The 23129-nt window shown below is 33.6% G+C and overlaps 2 protein-coding genes across 3 annotated transcripts; one reads left to right on the top strand and one right to left on the bottom strand.

The window, feature by feature from the left end:
• Positions 1-2337: 2337 nt before the first annotated feature.
• LOC117334634 (programmed cell death protein 7-like) lies at positions 2338-9859 on the bottom strand. The gene is made up of 9 exons (XM_033894355.1): positions 8912-9859; positions 8188-8325; positions 7473-7562; positions 5949-6080; positions 4954-5092; positions 4083-4195; positions 3629-3752; positions 2958-3045; positions 2338-2481 (listed from the first exon to the last, which is right to left on the bottom strand). Exons 1-9 carry the CDS (start codon positions 9731-9733, stop codon positions 2358-2360), a joined length of 1770 nt encoding a protein of 589 aa, XP_033750246.1. The 5' UTR covers positions 9734-9859; the 3' UTR covers positions 2338-2357.
• A 156-nt stretch (positions 9860-10015) lies between these two features.
• On the top strand, positions 10016-21362 carry LOC117334635 (protein prenyltransferase alpha subunit repeat-containing protein 1-like). Of its 2 annotated transcripts, XM_033894357.1 has the most exons (8): positions 10016-10086; positions 12146-12315; positions 12865-12940; positions 13581-13685; positions 14260-14572; positions 15134-15360; positions 16569-16839; positions 17212-21362. In XM_033894357.1, exons 1-7 carry the CDS (start codon positions 10016-10018, stop codon positions 16828-16830), a joined length of 1224 nt encoding a protein of 407 aa, XP_033750248.1. In that variant the 3' UTR covers positions 16831-16839; positions 17212-21362. The 2 variants fall into 2 exon arrangements, with proteins under 2 accessions (XP_033750248.1, XP_033750247.1); XM_033894356.1 differs by having other exon boundaries at positions 16569-21362.
• Positions 21363-23129: the final 1767 nt, after the last annotated feature.

Genomic DNA, 23129 nt, shown 5'->3' on the forward strand with positions numbered 1-23129 from the left:
TAGTCTTTTTATGGATTTATCTCGAGCACACTAAATGTACATGTAAGTCGTTCATTTTAACACATGGTATTCTTTCATTGCTACAACCTACAGGTGTGATACTCAAGCATATTACAATTTTTGTCACACCTTGTGTCCCTGTCTACTACGCTTTCTTTCTGATTTCCATGGAACATCTGTCAATCTTAACACAGGCCCCTTGAAATACCAGATTACTTTACTTTGTTCGTGGTTACCCACTAGCGTACCTATCTGTCCTTTCTCAAACTTATGTCATCACTCTTACCAGCATCTTCTTTTTAGCCCACCATCTGATGATGGTGGGCTGTTCAAATCGCCCTGCGTCCGTGGTCCGTCCGTCCGTCCGTCCGTCCCTCCGTCCGTAAACAATTCTTGTTATCGCTATTTCTCAGAAAGTACTGAAGGGATCTTTCTCAAATTTCATATGTAGGTTCCCCTTGGTGCCTAGTTATGCATATTGCGTTTTGAGACCAATCGGAAAACAAAATGGCCGACAGGCAGCCATCTTGGATTTTGACAATTGAAGTTTGTTATCGCTATTTCTGAGAAAGTACTGAAGGGATCTTTCTCAAATTTCATATGAAGGTTCCCCTTGGTGCCTAGTTATGCATATTGCGTTTTGAGACCAATCGGATAACAACATGGCCGACAGGCAGCCATCTTGGATTTTGACAATTGAAGTTTGTTATCGCTATTTCTGAGAAAGTACTGAAGGGATCTTTCTCAAATTTCAAATGGATGTTCCCCTTGGTGCCTAGTTATGCATATTGCGTTTTGAGACCAATCGGATAACAACATGGCCGACAGGCAGCCATCTTGGATTTTGACAATTGAAGTTTGTTATCGCTATTTCTGAGAAAGTGCTGAAGGGATCTTTCTCAAATTTCATATGTAGGTTCCCCTTGGTGCCTAGTTATGCATATTGCGATTTGAGACCAATCGGAAAACAACATGGCCGACAGGCAGCCATCTTGGATTTTGACAATTGAAGTTTGTTATCACTATTTCTGAGAAAGTACTGAATGGATCTTTCTGAAATTTCATATGTAGGTTTCCCTTGGGGCCTAGTTATGCATATTGCGTTTTGAGACCAATCCGAAAACAACATGGCCGACAGGCAGCCATCTTGGATTTTGACAATTGAAGTTTGTTATCGCTATTTCTGAGAATGTACTGAATGGATCTTTCTGAAATTTCATATGTAGGTTCCCCTTGGTGCCTAGTTATGCATATTGCGTTTTGAGACCAATCCGAAAACAACATGGCCGACAGGCAGCCATCTTGGATTTGACAATTGAAGTTTGTTATCTCTATTTCTGAGAATGTACTGAAGGGATCTTTCTCAAATTGCATATGTAAGTTTCCCTTGGTGCCTAGTTATGCATATTGCGTTTTGAGACCAATCAGAAAACAACATGGCCGACAGGCAGCCATCTTGGATTTTGACAATTGAAGTTTTTTATTGCTATTTCTGAGAAAGTACTGAATGGATCTTTCTCAAATTTCATATGGAGGTTCCCCTTGGTGCCTCGTTATGCTAATTGCATTTTGAGATCAATTGGAAAACAATTGGAATTTCTTATATAGCTAGGATTCCCTTGTTTGAAAAGTACTGGAGTGATGTCTCAATTTGCACAGATTAGTAAAATGAAGGGAAAAGTAGAGAAAAGATCAATCTGACATGGAACCTATGAAGATCATTCAATGGTGGGCGCCAAGATCCCTCTGGGATCTCTTGTTTCTTTTTTGGTTTTTATTAACCTATGCAAATGTCAGGAGTGAAAAACTTGAAATAAGTTTGTCATTGAGTTTCTAAGGTCAATGTTGAGTAAACATTTTATTCATAGAAAGATTCAAATAAATCGATGTCATATTGTACTACCATCAGCATTTCTTTTGAGATTTTGATAAATCTTTATACGAATGTCAAGTAGAAGAATACCTCAGAAAAGTTCACATTTCAGGGTGCTAAGTTTAAGGTCAAGGTCACCATTACTATTAATAGAAAAAAGATTAAATTAACGGATGTCATCACACTCGGCTTCATTGCTTTTGCAATTCTAACCAATCTTTATACAAAGATCAAATATGTGTGTACCTTGAATGATATTGTGTTTCAGGGCTCCAAAGTCACTGTTACTATTTATAGAAAATTGTTAAACATTGACACTATTTGAACGAGAGTTAGGCATCCATGTCTTACGGAATTTTTTATTTTTTTTATTCAGATTGTTCTTGAAGATAGCATATCCAAGTAAGTTAAAATGGATATACATGTACATTATTGTGTAGTCACATACTTCAAACAAGAAGAAACAATTTGATATGAATGTTTTTTATTCATCTTTCAGAGCTGTTGCCCAAGCTTCACTAGATGGTTCTGAGGGTAGGACAAATCCATCAGGTATCCTACTGCCACCCGGAGTCCCATCTGGTACCAAAAACATGTCCCAGTCTCTTCTGGAAAACAAATAATTTCACTGTTGTAACATCTCTTTCATATTTGACATATAGACATTGTATGACATATAACCATCAATCTTACATATTAAGCTGAGTTGTTAAAAGTAGAGTACTAAGTAGATCAAGTTAAAAGTAGAGTACTAAGTAGATCGAGTGAGTGTTTCACTCACTATCGTGTATTGAAGTCTTAATTCATATGTACAGAATCTTGAATGATTATGTTATTGATTGTAATAGGCAAGAGGCGAGAACTAAATTTCTGTTTAAACACGTTTAAATCTTGCTGTGCAGTTTTCAACTAGGGGGAGATAATCTAGAGCTGGAATTCCGTTTTTTTAGCAATCCTTTACAAAATAACGAAAAAGGGGCTGATTGCCAGTCTATTAAAGACTGTTGTGTAACTATGGAAATGTTACTAATTATATAACCACAAAAAGAAAGTGGACACGAATATTTTTGGCAATACACAATACCTTATCTGAAGAAAAGCCTCAAAGGCCTGGTTAGCTTGATCATAATACTGGAAATAGGGAAATATAGGGTCATCTTCTTGGATAGCTTCTGAAATAAAACAAATTTGCCATTATATAAAAAGGCTACGAGCATTCAAAAGGATTTTTGATTATTATTAAACGCACACTAGATACCACCTTTGCTATCCAAGGGTTTTTCAATATGATACTCTCCTTTTCAGTTGATATCTTATAGAACACCCTGGCTAGCGAAGCTGACTAGATACTGTTAATATGAATAGTTCTAGCTGTTTAACAGTTTAATACTAATAGTAGTCAATACAGTTTCTGAGTGGTTCTGACTGGATTCTGAAGTTAAGTTAATAACAACATCAAAAGCGAGAGAACTTACTCAAAAGTCTTTTAAATACCATTCTTATTTCACAAGTGTGGCAAAGTACTTCAATATTAAATTTCACATGTGCATAAGCATGATGAATTAAGAAAGAATCTGCAACACGAGAGAAATGTATGTGACAATGGGAAACCATGAAACCTTGTATTTAGTAACATAGAGAATGTTGAATGTAAACATTTCATGGTTTGTTGTTATAAATATTGATTCAGAACAAAACATTCCACTTCCAAATCCAACTAAAAATTTTCAATATTTTAAAATATAAATTACTTACCACTTGGTCCAAACATTTTGATATTCATCTTTCGCTCTTCCCTCTCTGCCTTCTGTTTCTTTATTTTTAGAATCAGCTCCCTCTCTTTTTCTTTGGTCTCCTCCTGTTCCACCTCTAACATTACCTGTAACATTGAAATATATTCAGTTTTTCTGTTAAATTGGCAAAATTACTCATGAATAAAATAATTTCTGAAGCTAACTTTTTATTAATTTGTGGCTTTAAGGGTGCATTAATATAATATGTTATCCACTGTAAAATTAAGCCCAGTGCATTCTCAGTACAAATCATCATCATCATCATCATCATCATATCATCATGTTTTGTTTTTTTTTCATTTTTACTCTTATTGCTTTTTATGCTCCCAAACCAATTTGAAAATCAATTGGTTAGTCATTTATTATTTAAAAGTAGTAACCAAAATTTAGGGTATTAATTAAATAGATGCAGATACCTTAAGGGTTTTCTCTTCCGCTAGATAAACTTCCTTCTGTGACTGCATTGTCTTGATTTGCTGTGAAATCTGCTCCTCAAACTTCGTGTCACTACCAATGGGTACAGTTATTCCTGTAAACAATTTAGAAATTAAATGCTTTTTTATACTGACACGATAATTTTTTTTTAACTGTTAGGGTTGGCAAATGTATATGTAGATATAGGTTCATATAACACAAACGATGTAATGTTTATACAATGTTTTGGTGAGTAGAATGAAATGTACCCTCTCTGATATTTAAAAGGGAAATGGGTAATATTTTGTAGCATTGACCAAAATTTCACACAATAACTTGTTGTTCTATATAAAATTGTCAAAAAATATCATTTTGATCACGAAACAAATAGCTAGTGCCATTTGAAAACAGGATCAGTAACTTGTAACATACTACAGTTGTTGAATACTAAGTATACAATTTTGTATGTTCCAATGGTTCACAATATTTTGTGTTCCAAACATAATAAATCAAGAAATTTCAATTTTTACTGACATTCTGGATAACACTAAGAATCAATCATGATGTAGTTGCATTTAGAAGTTATGAGTTGAACAAGAGAGAATCTGTCTCATGGAGCTCTGTTTACTGTGGTATATACATGATCACCCAGTATCACCAGCCAATGATTACTGAAAATACTCAAGATTATTGAAATGACGTCCATGCCACCACATAATAATCTAAAATCTTCAAAATAATTAATTTCACTTCATAAATGCTATCAAAAAAGTTAAAGCATATAAGGGTTTACTTGCAAGTAATGGCCAAGACACTAATAGTTAATAATTTATTATCTTCATCCAGGAAACAAAACATAACAGAATTACGCACCTTGTCTAGACAACCTGTCCTTTCGGAGTTTTCGGAGTTTTTGTAAACCCTTCAGTAGATCAATGGTTTTGACAGCATCAGCAATTTTCTTCCTGACCTCACTGAGAATAGTGTCTGCTGCAGCTTTCAGATCTTTCTCCTGCAAAATAGCAAGTAAACAAGTTACAACATGGCACATTTTCATTTGGGCCAACAAGAGTGTTTGCTATTATAGGTTTATTTATACAGCTTGTATCTCAATGGTAACATAAGTAAGATGTATATTAGTAACATGGTTCTGGTCCTGAATTCAAAGCTCACAAGTTTTGATTTGTTCAGTGAAAAAACTTCCATCACTGCTATCTCACAAACACTACTGAACTTTTGAACTGCTAATTGTACAGATATTGAACTACAAAAGGTAGGAGAACCAACACTCCTATCATTTCAAATGGTAGTAATTTTCTTTAATGGATACCTTTTGGTATTCAATAGCAATCCTTCCTATGTAGTGAACATTATATTTGGATATAAAGGCTTTCCAACATCCCAGTATAGACTTGTCCAGATGTTGCCAAATGGATTGTGGTCTAAATTGTGGTCGAGATGTCATCAACATGTTTTGACCTCTAGGTAGCCATCATCAGGACCATTAGATGTCATCAACATGTTTTGACCTCTAGGTAGCCATCATCAGGGCCAGAAAATTTTGTCAATATGTTTCAACTGCTAGACGGCTGTCATCAGGACCAACAGATGCCATTGACATGTTTTGACTGCTGGATGGCTGTCATCAAGACAAGAAGATTTCATAGACATATTTCAACTGCTAGGCAGTCGTCATCACAACCAGAAGATTCCATAGACATATTTCAACTGCTAGGCAGTCGTCATCAAGACCTAATGGTCGTAACATGTCGACGACATCTAAACCACAACAAAGAACCATGTTGAGATGTTGAGAAGCCTTCATTTCCAAATATATGATGTTGGATATGTATACAATACAACATCACCTGCTTTTTGTTTGATTCTTCCTTTTGAATTCTGGCCTGCCAGTTGTCAATCATCTTATGTAGCTCCTCTCGTTCAGTCATCTGTTTTTCCCGGTCTTCGTATCGCTCTTTCTTCACCTCTTTCTGCCTCAGCTGTAAACAAAGTGGTGGTAAAAAAATTAATAAAGAAAATGACAGATTTGATAAATCAAATCAAAACAGAATTTCTTTGGGTTTTTTTTTCAAAATATTGTCATTACTACATTTAAAGAAAATGGACACTGGACAAAAATCTTGCTACTAGTATATTTCAAATAAAAATAAACCGTCTGATAAAACAATGTTGTTATTTTGTTTCACTCCAAAAATGTTTGAGTACTAATGAATTCTGACAAGTATGGTCTAAGAGTTTTAATAGGCGAAATGGGTTTTGAGACCTATGTAAGTGAAAATAAAACGGAAAATCTTCTTTTCATTGGACAAGAAGATAAATGACTTCAAGGTCATGGGATAATGAGATCAAATATTAAAGACAGTTTCATGTCACAATGAATTATCAAAATTGAACATGTGAATAACAAAAAATAGCCAGCAGTTTTATCTAACAAGTGCAATCAATGATTATGCAGTTCAGAGGTGGCAGTTATTGCAAAAAGGCTAATGTCAAATTCCAGAAATTTATAAAATCTCAATGCCAAATGAATGTGCTTTATACACCAATAGCAGATATTTGTATGGCGTTCAATCATATTTCAAAAATTTATCTTAATAAATTTAGATTTGATGTCAATGGATTAAACAAAAAAACAAACAAAATCAAATAAAAACTAAAATAATGTATTTCCAACACTGTATTGTCATTTTATCATACCAAGATTTATAATGATTGTATGTATACTTCAGGACTGAAAAGTATTTAAACAAATTTAAATTGAGTTTTGATGTCAAAAAATGTTCATCATTTTCCCATAGCATCACTTTAAGACCTCTAATGAATATACATACAAAATTGGAAGGATGTGTGGGTTTTATAGTTATGGACTAATAATTAAAGCTGTTCAAAAATGTACCCCAAAAACTCTCAAGTTTTGGGGTGGGACACTGATGCTGTTGCTGGGGCAACAGCATTAAGCTCACTATTACTTCTAACTGGTGAGCTAAAAACTCAAAATGTTTATTAACGTTTTGATTGTAAAGGATATATATTAAGATGAACAGGAAGGATATGCCAACTCTGGGCTGTATGCAACCTCAGTCATAAAGTAGACTTTGGTCTGAAAGGCTTACTGAAAACAAGAGAAATTCCATTAATGTCCTAAATTAACATTTCATATTTGTAGATAAATTTGGGTAAAATGTGAAATGATTAATAGTTTGTGCATAAAAATACTTGAGAGTTGCATTTTATAGGTTTTATTTTTCAATAATGCTATTCAAACATCTATTAAAAAACATGTTGCTAATAGATTAGTTGCCAAAAATGTTTACTATGAGTTTATTAATATTGTTTCAAGACAAGGTAAGATTTATCATCGGGTGATTTACCCTTTTCTTTCTCCTGTTGGAAACTCTCTGTTGTAAGTCACTCAGCTTGGCTTCATCCGTCATCACCTCTTGGTGCTGTCTCAATTGAATCTGAAAATACGACAAATTTTCAAAACTGTCTGTTTTCATAATTACCATTATGTAAATTTTGTGTATGAAACATTTGATATTTCAACCTCTTTAACTTAAGATTTTCCACTGGTATCTTGTTATCTGAATATTTGAAGCATTTTTGTTTTGTTTCATAGCTAACTCTTTGTTCAGAAAAAGTGCATAATTTTTTTTCCAACAGTTTCATCAGTGTCCATAACTTACAAATATTTTTGATACACGATTACCAAATGGCTTGTATTTCTTTCTTTGGATGAAAACTGATGAACTCTAAAAACATTTTCTGCACTAATGTTATTCCAATAATATTAGAGGTTTACACGACAGGAAACTTTTGACAGGCTGTCATGTAACATCCACCAATGTAATCAGGTGGAATAAGACCTCATATACGTATAGGAGTACACTAACATGCATATGTGTCAAGATTTCATCATGGAAAAAAATATTTGAAAATTATCTTATTGAGAACTAAGTTTAACCATAAACTATATGGTATCAATATCAGAGGAAACAGATTCCCTGTAATTATGTTGCAATTTTTTTCTGAATTCAATTGATCTGTTTGCATACTTTATTAAAATATTGTCAGTAATATATGTACCTGAAGTTGTTTGGCTTTCTCTGCATGAGTTTTCCATTCATCACTGTCATATGTCAGTGACTCTAAATATGCTGTCTCCTGTTTTAATTTCGCTAAAAGGAAAACCATCTGTTTGACTCGCTCTTGGGCTTCACAGATCTGGAAAAGGTATCATCCAGGTATACGTTAAATGAAAGAAAGAAATGTACTATGTATTTAGACAAACCCAGACAATTACTTTAAACAAAATAGTTTGTTCATACTGGGATAAATTTTCAATAATCATAATTTAATGTTCTGACTTTCTGACAGGCAACAAAAAGTACCAAGATTTAAAAACAGTATCAAATTAAATATAACCACGACCAATCCTGCTAAGATGTCTGCCTGAAAATTGTCTTTTTCTCTTCCTTTTTTTTTTATTTAACATTAACTTGAAACATGAAAAAAAAATAGATAAATAAAAAAATTTAATAAAAAGGGTTTCTATGATATTCACTCACTGTCACAGTTTGAATTTCAGCTTTGTTCAGTTTAGAAACTAAAACAATTATATGACCCAGTTTTCCAGTATAATGCTATTAACTTATAGTTATAACTTGGATTTTATTTTTTGTCTGTGTTTTGTGATTATGTTCCCTTCATGTTACCAAATTTTAGAATTTGTCTTGTAAATTGTGAACATCAGTTAACGGTAATCTACATTTCAGTCCTATCTATTAAATGAAGTTTATCAAACACTAACTTTCAGAGTCCTACACTCGGGCACTGGTGATGATTTGGTTAGATGTTCAGAAGATGACTTTCCTATCTGTTCCAACCATCTGTTAACCCATTCCTGACTTGCTTGTTTTGTTCTGTTAAGTGGCTTGTTTTGTTCTCTATTATCCTTTGTAAATTGCATATGGTTTTCAACAGAATTTTGAGAGTCAAACATAATCGGATTTTTGAACCCGTCATCCAAATGATAAGGAGGGAACTGTGTGCACTCCTCCATTCTGCCCTCGGGAAAGTTTGAAGGCGGAAAAATAACTTCTGCATTTGATTGCTGTTTTTCTTGATTGATTTCTTCATCAGACTGTATCCATTTTGAATTGCCAGTCCAGCTTTGTTGCATTTTCAGAAAATCAGGGACATCATTCCTTGGAAAGGCACTAGGCATTCCAGTGCGTTGTACTGAAGCGTTCCTAGTAAAACCGACAGGAGCTTGTTGCTGAATGTGGGAGACAGGACGAGGAAAGGACACATTTTGAAATTGTATATTGTCAATCATTGGGGGAGGGGGGATATGTGGGTTTATCACAGGGGTATTTGGATTAAACAGTGGATTATGATAATTAACATTATTTTGTGCGCGTTGTTGTGGGTGGCTACCTGGACTTGTATTTGAAAATGGGACGGCAGGAGGACTAAAAATCTGAGACTGATCTTGTGGAAATCTTGGTGGTTCCCGGTTTCCAAATCCAAACCTTGGCGCATTTTGAAATTCATTTCCTAAATGTGGCTGTCGTGCCACATGATTTGGGGCCCCAAATCTGTTGTCATTGTGTTGAAACCTTCCCTGCATAATGGAATCACGTGTTTGGTTGGTTGCAAAACGTCACAAGGTTGTGTTTTTAATGCTAACACATGTTCATTCGAGGTCTAAACCTCCTTCGTCGGCCATGACAGATCTCGCGTGAAACTACGAGAATATTTTTTTTTATTTTTGTTCGTTATTTTTACAATAATTTATATACTAGTAAAAAATTTATATTGTTACAAAAAACACATCATACATATGCTATTTTCAAACATTTTCTGTCTTCATCACAAATATAAATAATAAAGTCACGTGATATAAACAAAGATGGCGACTGACAGCCGAGGATCCCGTCTACTTTCGGATTTAAATTCTGCTTTTCGACGAGATCCTGACATGTATGTTGTAATGTCAATTTTTTTGTCCGATTCTGTGTGTTTAAATAATGTATGGAATAATTATACACATTTTGAGCACTCAATTGATATGCTTTTATTGAATTATGTCGTCCATTTTCATGAATCATGATCATGTCAGTGTCACTTGGCACAGGTGTAACTACGTAAATAAACGAAAACATACATGTACATCTTATGCTCACACTTGTGTCAAATTTTTGAGTACATTCTTGGCCAAAATCACTCTTCATTTAGGTATATTTCATGGTTCAACATTACTAAAATCTCTTATAAATCATCGTCTGTATAACGGTATAGTTACCAGATCTAGAAGTTGATCATGAACAACTGATCGATGTATGCATTTATTTCAACACAAGATAATCCGAAGGGCATGACTCTAAGTTTCTAATTTCAAAGCAATTACGTAAAAATTTGATCTATAAACCTATGTTCTTTGCTTTGTTGTGTTAGTTAGTGTAGCTATTATTTGTGACATGTCAATGGCACAATATTGAAAATGGGAAAATGAAAAACATGTGATAGTAAAAAAAGAAACAGCAACCCTTTGCTTCCTTCTATTATTTTATTAGTGTGGCAGGATTATTTTATGTATATTTTGTATTTAAATTGTTCCGTGATTACCTAGAAGTAATAAGTATTGTTATGTTCAAAATGTAATGTTATATCGTTTCGTTATATTCTCGTCCGTCCGTATTATGTACTGTGGTCAATGGTCAAGTCTTTTGTCTTACGTCATAGAGATATGTACGTTTTTATTGGTCCAATGTTTTGGCGCCAGATCGGTTTTTCCGGTCATTGTCAAATATACGATCGTGACAACCAGAGGTTGGACTGTACTTTTTTTGTCGCACTGGCCAAACATTGAATATACAGTCCTGATGTAATATTTTCAAGTCTCTAGTATGACGATACCATGAGTATCTTAGACTTTGTGCCACACGCAGAGTCTGGTATATATATCATCACAACTAGGATATACTTGAATAAATGGTCCGAACTCAACACAGGATTTCGTCTTATCATTTGAGCGGAAACCCAACCTGTAACATTAGTCAGGAGTGTCACCACACATGATACTGGGAAATAAATCCCATGTGAATAAAAAGCCACATTGAATAATTGACAAAAAGAACTGGGTCATATATGTAGTCATGTATAATTATAAATTGTCCAGGTGCTAATAACATAAAACCATTAACACATACATATATATATATCTCATACCTTTAACATGGTGACACTTAGTCTGGATATAATCGTCTCTGTCATCAGTAAAAAGTCTGATGTTGAACCCGTAGATGCTCTGTGGTACATCTCTCCCCAAACACTCCACTGAAATACTCTCACATACACATACACCCTTAATTATGTTCAAACTCAAATGCATGCACTTCACACTCTGACATATCTGGACACAATTGGCAAACAGGTAACAGATAAATATAGACACATCATTACATGACAACCAGTTGCACATGGACACTATTAAAAGACTTCAATGGTAATTAAACAGAGAACACTCCCTGACTGACAACATGGCTATATAACAAAGTTAGACTTGACTAAAATATATCTATCTGTTTATACATAACAAAGTAACACAAATGATTTATGAAGACACATTTATGACACATTCCCTGACAGGCCTTGAACTCATGATCTACAACACCTAAAAGCCTTGCAAGAAATTAAAATACTGTATCTGCATAATTTAAACCCCTGCACCACAACCACATTCTTGTATATATACATTGTTTAAATTTTTTTCTGTCAGTTAATTATCAGAGCAATAAACCTAGGACACAATCAAAATTTAGGGATATCTACATTTTGTATGAATAGACTTAAGAGATAGACATCACCATATAGAACAGGAAAGAATTTTTTTGCCCTGCCTAAGCTCTGATCATCATCTGTTAGAAATTGTCTGACCATTGTTGGGAGCTATATATATATATATGTTATCCAGCTAAATCACCAAATTGCTCTAGATCTGAATGTTTATAATTGATAATTACACTCATGTGTTTTTCAGAGACGAATATGACTTCCTGCCAGTTTTGGAACCTAAACACAACAGAAGTCCTCTTATCCTCCAGGAACACAAACTTGGACTCGAGATGTGGAGCGTCAAAATTCTCTACGATCACGCCTATAATACTCTTATGGCTTGGCGCCAAAAAGAAGCACATGCCAAATTTCTTGGTACATTTTTTTTCATTTTTTTTAAATTTTGTTCCTTTAAGCAAGCAACTCAAGCGTCCATTAATGAGATTACAATGTACAGGACAATACCTGATAGTTAAGGCATTATTTTGTTGAATTACATAAACACACTTACAAAAGCAGGATATCATTTAGATGTTCAATGTATGTTGCAAGTTTATGCAATTTTTGAGTAATAGATAAATTCTGCTGTAATGTAATTTCTTAAAAGCTTTTAAATAAAAGGGAGTCATGAATTTTGTAACTAGTGATGACATACATTGGTTGCAATCTTGATTTAGTAATAATATACAGTGTATAATTGAAGGGGGGAATGATAATTAATGTAATATTGAGTAATACTGATGTGAAATGTCAATCATTTCATATTATGCAAGTTTATTTTCTGTGTATTGATGAGTCAAAAATAGTACGACATTAATGCTATGATTCAAGGCACATTCACAGAATACTGAAACTGGCTGCTTGTAATTTTTTAAACACATGAGTTTACTGTTGGTAATGAGAAAATAAAAATTTCTTTTCCAGATCCTTTTGACCTGATAAGTCTTAGCAGAGCAGTAGTTTTGGTTAATGCAGATTGTTTAACAGTCTGGAATATAAGGTACAGATTATATTCATACATGTATACAGTATACAAATTTATGTTATGTATATCTTGTGTGTCATAAATGTGTCAGTTTCTAAGGAATTTTTCTTTGATTTGTTTCATAGATCACATTTATTATATAATGTATTTTTCAAATTTAAACAAATGTTATCGGTAGATTTATTCTTTAAATGAGTAAAACTGACAATAAATGCAAGAATTAGTTATGTTGATATGTTAAAAGCATTTGAAAGTGATAAATATCTGTCTGAATATCATTTTTACAAATGTGTCATATTCATAAACACAGGGACATGTCACAAATTGTCTAACCTTTGTTTATAAATTGTTAAAGCATCATGTAACTCCACAAAATGTCAAACTGGAAAACTAAGTTGGAATGATACCCACATATTACTCTTAATGTTGATATAACATAAAGTCAGACTCCATACAATATGTAAAATAAGTCTGTTCAGTTTGCTGTTCTGAGGAGTTGTCAATCTTGATACACATATATGATGTGTCTGGACTAATATGTACATGTATTATGTACTATATGTTATATACACATTTGACAGAAAAAGAAATTAACATTGATTTATATGTTGTGACAACATGATTTTTTATAGCTAATTTAATTATTTTTACACAGGAAAGAGCTGGTGGAATCGTCAGACCTTAATATTATAGACGATCTCAAGTTTGGAGCCCTTGTTTTGTCCAGACATCCCAAAAGTCCAGAGACATTCTGCCACAGGTATACTTGTCTTAGTCAGTCAACAGGTGTAAACTAATATTTTGAACCTCCTGTTATTTGTATTTGTAGCAGTTGCTATGCATGTATTTACATGTTAGAAACAACATGCATTTTAATTGATAAACTGATATGGAGCTGTCTATAAATAAATATCAATTGTAATGATGATGGATATAAAAAAAATAAAAAAAATTAACAATTAAATTAAAATTTATTATTAAAATTAAAATATCACAATTCAGTTGTTCCTTATGTATATTTTGGTGGTTTTTCCAAAATGATGAATTGTGAATGTTCTAAGAAACCTATCTAATCTGACACCATGTTAAACACAACCAATGTCAGAATAGAAAATATCTGAGTAAGTAGTCTTTAAAACAGATTACCAGGTAATTTTGAGTATAGGACAAGAGAATATCCGAGTGATGAGAGGTCTGACTGTGTTTCACTTAAATGTATTGTGCACTTAAAAAAAAAAAAACAAACAAATATTTGTTGATAAATGTCGGTCTCTATTTACAAATTGGTATTTAGCACTATTTCAGCCTCTGATACAGCTAAATGTTGGTTGTAGGAAATGGCTCCTCAGACGGTATGTTGATTGCTGCCTTAGCTCCAGTAATGGGAGCACTACAAGTACAGGGAGTTTATACAACGACTTTGTCAACATGGATGCCATAGACTTCGACCTGGAAGCTGATGCAAATAACTTCCTTTTAATGGACAATAATGTACACGGCGGCATGAACCAGCAGCCAGACTTTCATGAAGTGATGCGTCGTGAGATAAATGTTTGTCGCAAGGCTGCGGAGAAGTACCCATGTAACTATAATGCTTGGAACCACCGCAGCTGGGTTATTCAGAACTGCTACAACTGTACCCTCCAGGTGATTTCTTTATCTGTTATAATACTTGTTTTCTACTTTGTATCTTAATTACATAATGGAATATACTCCCCTTATTTTGTTTCTCATAAATTTTGAGCTGTGTTGACTTTTCAATTAATATTTTATTGAATTTAGTAATAAATATTTAAAATAAAATTCTAGTTAATATACAGTTGTATATATTATTATTGTAAATGTTCTATTCATCACCTTGTATGTTTACTCCAACAATGTTAGAGGTTTTACACGGCGAGATACTTTTGACTAGCGGTCGCAGTCGGCAAAATAATATCCGATAGAAAAAGAGCCGGCCAGCGGCCTCTTATGTTATAGGAGTACTTGTATGTTGTCCCTGTGAATTCGAATCTATCCTTCTATTCATGTCAAGGACATCACTCAATACTATTTCCTTGGGTTATGTAAGGTTACCAGTAGTTTGTTGGATATTTCGTCAGAAGATAGTTTGTCACATACCAGAAGTAGGTCACTGCTACCAATATGTTTACCTTCATATTCTGCTGAGTTCTGCTCAGAATTACATCTAGTTTTCTGATTGATCAGGTGTTGGTTGGAGAGCTACATGCAGCTGAGCCATGGGTGAGACGACATGTCTCGGATCACAGTGGATTTCACTACAGACAGTATCTTCTAACTAACATACACAAACAGGCGGATGCTCTAAGGGAGCAGTTCTCCCTCAGCTACAGAAGTCTCATCAACAAGGAAATGCAAATTGTGGTGGACTTGCTGAAGTCTTACACTGGCCATGAGGCTATATGGTACCACAGGTAAGCTGGAAGTCCCTTCAACAGTATCATTATACATGTCTAAATGGAATTAAAATATCACCATATAATTCCATTGTTTCATCTATAATGCATAATTATGTAAAATAAAATGTTTGAAAATTTTAGCAATTTTTAGCTCCCCTTATGGTAAGGTGTAATAGTGGATGTCCATTGTCCATCAACTTTAAACCTCTTCTAGAAAACTATAAGCTACTAAGAACTGATATTTGGCCAGAAGATACATAGGGAAGAGTACATTGCAGTTTCCACATACAAATGACTTTGACCTATAGTTATAAATGTATCACATTTTTTGGTTGAATCACATTAGATACTGTGAAGATGACAAGTATCAATGTGAAGATTTTGAACAAAATAGCTTGCCAACGCCAATAAAAATATCCAGTTGTTGATGAAGAAGTTGTATTTCTTAAAAATGTCATGGTATTGATGAAGAAATTGAATGTCTGGCAGAAAATTTAATTGTATTGGTTCCTTATTTTGGAGTTACCTCCCTTCAGTCTACTTCAGCATTTGTACGGATAAACCGATTCATCAGTTTTTAAATGTAATATTTCAAGCATATATCTTGACAGACCTGCAGATGTTAATACAGACCTAGGAAGTCTTTGTCAAGGTTTGTCGGAAAGCAATATCAAATCACCAGGTCCGTCTTTATTTCATAAACGAATGACGCCGGTCCTGAGCTGGTCCAACCGTTTGAACCGCAAAAACAAAAAACGGCCCTGGTTTGTCAAAAAATAACCTGCTAAACATCTTCACAGTCAAATATTAGATATTCTTATTTCTGTTGTTACTGTGAAACAATTGAAAATCTCAAAAATAAATACACTACTGATATGTCTAATCAAAATCGTTCCTGGTGATCAAGTGGCACAGTGCTAACACACTTGCCTTTCACCTAGGCACCCAGGTTCGATTCCTAGATTGAACATGAGAAGGTATCGGGTCACCTGGCCAACTACGTGGGTTTTCTCCAGGTACTCTGGTTTCCTTCCACAGTAAGACCCCTCATTAGCTTCCACCCAGGCCACTAAGAGTGATTAATATAAGTTGATATATAACTTGTTTCGCAAATTATTGTAAAACGAAAAATGTTTACTAAATTTTTTCTGAAATCAATGTTACACAATTGAATTGTTTTGCCTTAAAAAGTAATGTAATAATCTCTGACAATAATTTTACAGGAGGTATGTGTTCCAAGCTCTGTGTAAAGTCTGTGATGCAGAAACTGTCGCTGTCGAGATGATATCCTTGCCAAATGGATATGATCAAGATCTTCCCATCAAAACCAGTCAGAAGAAAACCAAGCTTGAAAATGAGCGACAAGTTCTCTTGTTAAAGGAAGTTGACTTGGTGTCTAGAAACCATATGACAACTAAAGACACTTTTGAAAAAGGCTTGGCACAAAAATACCTGGACTGGATACAGAAGTCTTGTCGCAGCTGATATTAGTAGGTGGGTAGATACCCTATAGAGTTGGCCTACAAAACCTCACACTTCTCAGCCTGTCGTAAGCTTGAACATGTTCCACTTTTAACTTGAACTCTGTCAATACAAAAGAAGTTAAAAACGTTTTAACGCTTGGTTTTAGGCTTTAATTTGCTTCTTGTCAACAAGTTTCAGAGAATTGTTTTAACAGCATTACCCAATACCTGATCTATATGGTCCACACATTACCACCTGTGATGTATATCAGTTCAGTCAAAATGTTTTTAAATTGTATTTATTTCATTTTGTCCAAACTACTTTGAAAATACATATTGAATTGATGTCCATTACAACCATGAAGTATGCCGAGACTTGAATAGCTGTTTGGATGTCTTTCAGGTAGCAAGGCCAGGCTTTACACTTCATTGTCAGTTTTCACCGCAAACAGGGCCTGCCAGTTATCATATTTCTGTTATGTATAGATGTGTATGCTTGTATATTTGGGTACTGTTGAGGGACAAATGTAAATTTGAGCTATATGGCTGAATGATTGAAATATACAAGAAACACTAAATCTAGATGAAGCTTTATCAGTATTTCAGATTTAAATGAATTTCTCACTTCTCTTAATGAGATGTATATGAAAACATTTTATTTACATAACAAGGTCAGAAACCATATTGTGAAATGAGATTTCCTGACTTTCTGCTGTGATGATGTCAAGCTTAACACAATCATATTATCAAGATTTGGTAAAGCACATATTCTGATATTAGTCATACCAAAATAAGAATTAACTGATCAGTTTATATATACATGTAAATTTTTTTTTTTTTCTGGTCAAACACCAGGTATACTTTTTCCAGGATGCATTTATTTGAATTTTGAAATTCCAGGATTTATTCGAGTGTTAAGTCTACTAAGCATGCATTACTTTGGATTTTAATCTTAAGTCGTCTCCTTGCTATACTGTGTATTACTTCTAGCACAGTCGACATTCCTGTACACTTGTTACAAGTCCATATCTAAGGTTGACTTTTCTACTACCATCAGTGTATAGTGTTCTGTATAGTGTTTCTGTACAAGTCAATTTGATGAGGATTGATTTGAAATTAAAAAGCTGTTTTCATTCACCTTTAAGTTCAAAAATTTTACAAGACTTTTTTTTTCATTAACATTTGAATCATAATTAAATTGGTTATTGGATAAAAGTACAGCCACAGGCTCTCCCCTTATCTGTCAGCAAACCCAATATATAATCTATTTTTGAGAGTATTGACAGGCGAGACAAGTACTTGTGACACTGCCAGATGTTTGAGAATTTCTTGATATTTGTTTTTAATGTAAGAATTTAAAGAAAATTTATGGTCAATGTGTTGATTCAATTTTCCATAAAGAATAAAAGTTATAATATTAGAAAATAAATATTGATAAGAAAAAATAAAACTCCATCAAATTGTCCATTCGAAGGCAATAAGAGAAAAAAAGTCTTTTCGTGAGAGTAGATCTGCAAATTAAATGAAATGATAAAAATTGTGTATGCATGTGTTTTAATTGGTTTGATGATATTATCTGTCATCGTCTTTGTACTTGATATATCTGTTTAATGATTTGTGAGGAACGATAATTGCCGTTATGCTGCATTTACAGTGTGAATTAATATAAAGTTAAATGTCTACAAGTGATCTTGTTATTGTTTGTTGAGTTTAAATATTTTATATATTTGTTTAGGTGATAAGTATGTGTAATGAATGAAGGGAAACGAATCTGCAAGAGTGATCAACTGATTTAGGATAAGGAATAATACTGTATCCTATTTAAGTTTCAGTGCAAATAAAAATGATCATTATTTATACTTGTGTTTTTTTACCCAATACATCAATTATGTACGATGTATAGGAATAAATTTTCTGTATGGTACAGAAGATGGATGAAAATGATTCCTGTGGTTGTGTATACCTGTTTAATTTATTGGTAATTCTTTTTTATTAAACATTTTTTGGAAAGCAATACCGGTGATAGCATAATGACTGATGAAGTTTTTTGTGTGCTGATCATGATTGGACTAGACTTATTTTGGTGTTTTCATTGCAACATGAGGAGAATACAATGACTTTCGTTTGTTCTTTGATATTTCTTTTTGAGTTTATGTCCCAAATATGTAACAAAAAATCTAAATTCTTATTAAATAAATTTATAATATCTTTTCTGAAAAATGTTTATATATTTGAAGCACAGATAAAAAAATTACAGCAATACTTTCTTTAAAAAAATGTGTGAAAACACTTGATTATCCTAGCTTGCTTAAACTGCCAATAATATTCCAAAATAAGCCGGGTAGTTTTAAGCACCATATTTGCCAATATACAACTGGAAGTTGAATCTACCAGATAAATGCAATAAATGTATAAACATTAAGTCAAAACGTCAGTAGAATTACGCAAGACTAGGTTTCTAGTGCTGATAGTCTATATTTGACAATACTGTCCTGGTAAATATGCTAAAAAATATCTGTTTCCACTAATCCTACAGGACGTAAATTTTTGTGCCTACCTTGAAGATGTTTAAAGTCAAGATTTCTTGTCTGTATACCTTAGTAAAAATTTATTTGCTGCTCAAGCCTCAAGAGATTAGACATTTTCATTAATTTTACTTCAAAGTTGAGCAAATATTGTCATCCAAAATAGTACTTTTGAAATATGTTTTAAGATTGTATGAAAGCTAGTTGTGCCAAATAGGTTCACAGATACTAATACTCACCAAAATGTTTTAACTGTCTGGGTGTATATATTACTGCAATTTACCAAATTACCTCATTTTTTTAACATGATTACACCGGTAATGTTTATGACATTACCAATTTTGTTCATTGTAAAGAATTTATAAAGACTCACCAGTATGATTGTGCCGGTTGTGTGTATCATGTAGAACTGAGAACGATAAATGTAAACTTACATTTTATGAACAGTATACACATGATAAAATGTTCATATGTTGGTATAAGAGATGAATGTTATCCATTTAATCTTAATTATACTGGGTATATACACATCGTAAATATTAAAACAAATGGGTTTATAAATTAAATCATTCTCTCATTTTGTTTTAAATTTTTTTTTTTTTTTTTTACTTTATGTATTTTAGGTCGTCTCTCTGTTGTAAATCTACCGAACTATTCATACATGTGTTTCACGAATGTACAAGCTAAACCAAATTGTATATTTCATTTCATGTTGAAACATTGCATACACCAGCAAATACTAATAAAATCAAGCTAAATAGCTATGCAATTATTTTAGAATGACAGAATTGTAACATTTCGTGTAACATGTATGGTATATGTTGCCGTTTTTATGTTACTGTGGATTTACTTCAAGATTTTGCATTTTATAATTAGATGGTATGTCAGTGAAAATTGTCCTGATTTTTAGCATGCTTAAGGAAAAAAAATTAGCAGTTATCAAAAACCTTGTGGATAAGTGGTTTGAAAGGACATAAATATTTTATCAAAGCAGTTTAATGGTTCCATATGAGAACAAGTTTGAGCATTCAAAATTTTATATAAATGTCCTGGACATATGAAGTGAGAGAGATCGAAAGTAATTCCTATTCAGCTTAATTCAGTCATGTTCAGTTAAATTAGTAGAGAAATAAATGTTACTTTTATTAGAAAATTTTATTTTTCTTCATTTTATCTTATCTTTTTGAAGGTTTAATAGTATATTACCATTTTAACATTTTAAAGTCAATTTGTATGAACTATTGGTGTCATGGCAACGAATCATTACTATATTGTGGTAACAGCATTTTGTGTATAATTTTCATGTGAATAGACTATTTATCACCACCAGTTTATATCATAACCATTTATGTACTTGATGAGTAAAGGGTTGTCTACTTCATGCCGCTTTTTTTTCAGACAAATGACTAGTTAAGTGTATATGATTGTACAAAATTCCAATCAAATTGACATTTTTTTTTCGGATGCACAATATAATAGAGAAGGCCAGGCTTTGTTTAAGAGTTAAAACCTTATCTCATAATGCAAGAGCCTATGGGCCCATTTTACCTATTCAGAACTGACCTGTCAAAGGGTATCTGGACACATATATAACAATATTTGATATGATATATAATATCACATGTAAATGAAAATCAATTCAAGAATTCTGAAAAGTTCAGTACAGTATATTTGTAAATTAAAAAAGACAGCGAAAACTTGTGTAAATGACTCATTTAGAAATTTGATCAATAATGATTTGCTATCCCTATAAAACTGTACATGTATCAAAATGTGAAGTTTGGCAAGATTCCCTTAAAAATTCCCCTTTTATCCATGTCGCTGACACGCGTGTATCGTACATCTTTTGCTATGGCGATGCTACCTCTTCATCTTATGTACATATGTCTGTGTAAGCTGATTATATGTTGATTTATAATGTGGTTTAAAATAAACAACGTAAATTTATTAATTCAATTGTCTGGATGCAAAGTGCAATTTTTGTATCCCACACCCTCCATAATAAATATTTTGTGATTCGCTCCACTGAGTTTTGTTTTTGCATTTTTGTTGTTGCGAAAATAGGCAATGTAAAAAAAAAAACTTTTTAAAACTGTCAAGATATGGTGCTTGCTTACTTACACCTTCTATAATTATAGAGGTGCTGTTCAAAGTTAGTTAGTTTCTGGTTTTATCGCCTACATGATTCCGCCTATGCTAGGTTTCTTCTCACCAACAACAGCCAATGTGCTGTCGGCGTGAGGGAGTTTCCCTCTGATATGGAACTGTCTGTCCTATGATAATTTAGTGTACACATTTAGAAGACAGTCCCTGTCCTAAATGTGCCTTATGCTATATTTAACTTGATATTTGACATCACTATAACTCTACCGCATAATAAGCTATAATTTAGATGTCCGTCTAGACTGTCCTAATAGATAGTCCCGAAAAGTTGTTTATCCCTTACCTCTATACCAGCGTTACAGAACCTGTCGCAACACACTTTAAATTATCAAAATTAGGACATCTGAACTTGAAATCAATCCTAAAATGAACTTCTGCTAGCTGACCATTGTCCAGCGTCCGTCACGCGATCTTTCTCAAATTTATTATGTGTGTTCCTCTTGTTATTTGAAATGATTAAGAGAGAGAAGAGAACAGTAGAGACAAGATCAGTCTTACAGAGATCCAATAAAGGTCATTCAATGGTGGGCTTCACGATCCCTCTGGGATCTCTTGTTCATTACATATACATTGACACATATTTAGTTCAAAACAAGGAAAAGCCAAAATGCTGCTATTTCAAATGTTGAAATAAGTGGACTATTGTTTGGTGTTCGTATATTGCCCATTTGTGGCCTTAGAAACTTACGATAGCGAAAACACCGTATCAAGACGTCCGTGCCTATCGATATTGGGAGTGGTAAGTTAATCGTTATTGTGCTAAAATCAAACTTTTCACAGAACGAACCGCCACAAAATGTTGAAACTTTGTGCTTGGCTACTATTGCAGTGAAAAAATGCTACAAATGTTTTTTTCGCAACAACAGTAGATAGTGCTTGGGCTTCCCTTGATGGCCGATGTGATCCTGATTATTGGGAATGTGGTTCATGGAAAGCCAATGTGGCTTCCAAAAATACTGTTGTTTTTTTTGTCCAGAATCTAACTACAGAGTAGACGAGTTGTCAGAGAAAAGGAGACGTATTGTTATTTTTGAGCTGGACTAATCAAAGATCAAGATCTCGGCAATTGCAAGAGAACAAGCGATTTCACAAATCTAGCTAAGACTTGTTATTGGCTTCACGAGGAAAAATAATGAATCCTACTGATTTTTAACATAGTTCGCCAAATAAATACTTGATCTTTCCTAGCATATATGGTCCTTGTAATTGATAAAGAAGACAAATACCTTCTGAAACATGCACCTTGTCCAATTCTATATACGAAGGTCTACGACTCTGTGTATACGTCTTCGTTCATGGTACCTTGCGTCACAGGTCTTCAGAGCTCTACCACCTCTCCCGGTCGGCTGCTGCTTTCTGCACTTCGTTCCATAATTTCCAACCCGCTTCTCTTTTTCTCCACCGTTCGCCTCCACAACGTCTTTGGTCGTCCTCTTTTCCATTTCCTTTCTGGGGCCCATGCCATAACCACATATCAATCAATGTTCTTGTCTTGCCTCATAATATCCTAAAATCTTCCTCTACGACAATTTATCTCCTCCCTCAACAATCTCGTATGTGCTCTTTTAATAGTTCCTTTGTCCTCGGATGATCTTTTGCTAGCGTGCTTTGAAAATTCTTCTAAGGCACTTTT

The sequence above is a fragment of the Pecten maximus genome, chromosome 9 (assembly GCF_902652985.1).
Source record: "Pecten maximus chromosome 9, xPecMax1.1, whole genome shotgun sequence".
Taxonomy (NCBI): domain Eukaryota; kingdom Metazoa; phylum Mollusca; class Bivalvia; order Pectinida; family Pectinidae; genus Pecten; species Pecten maximus.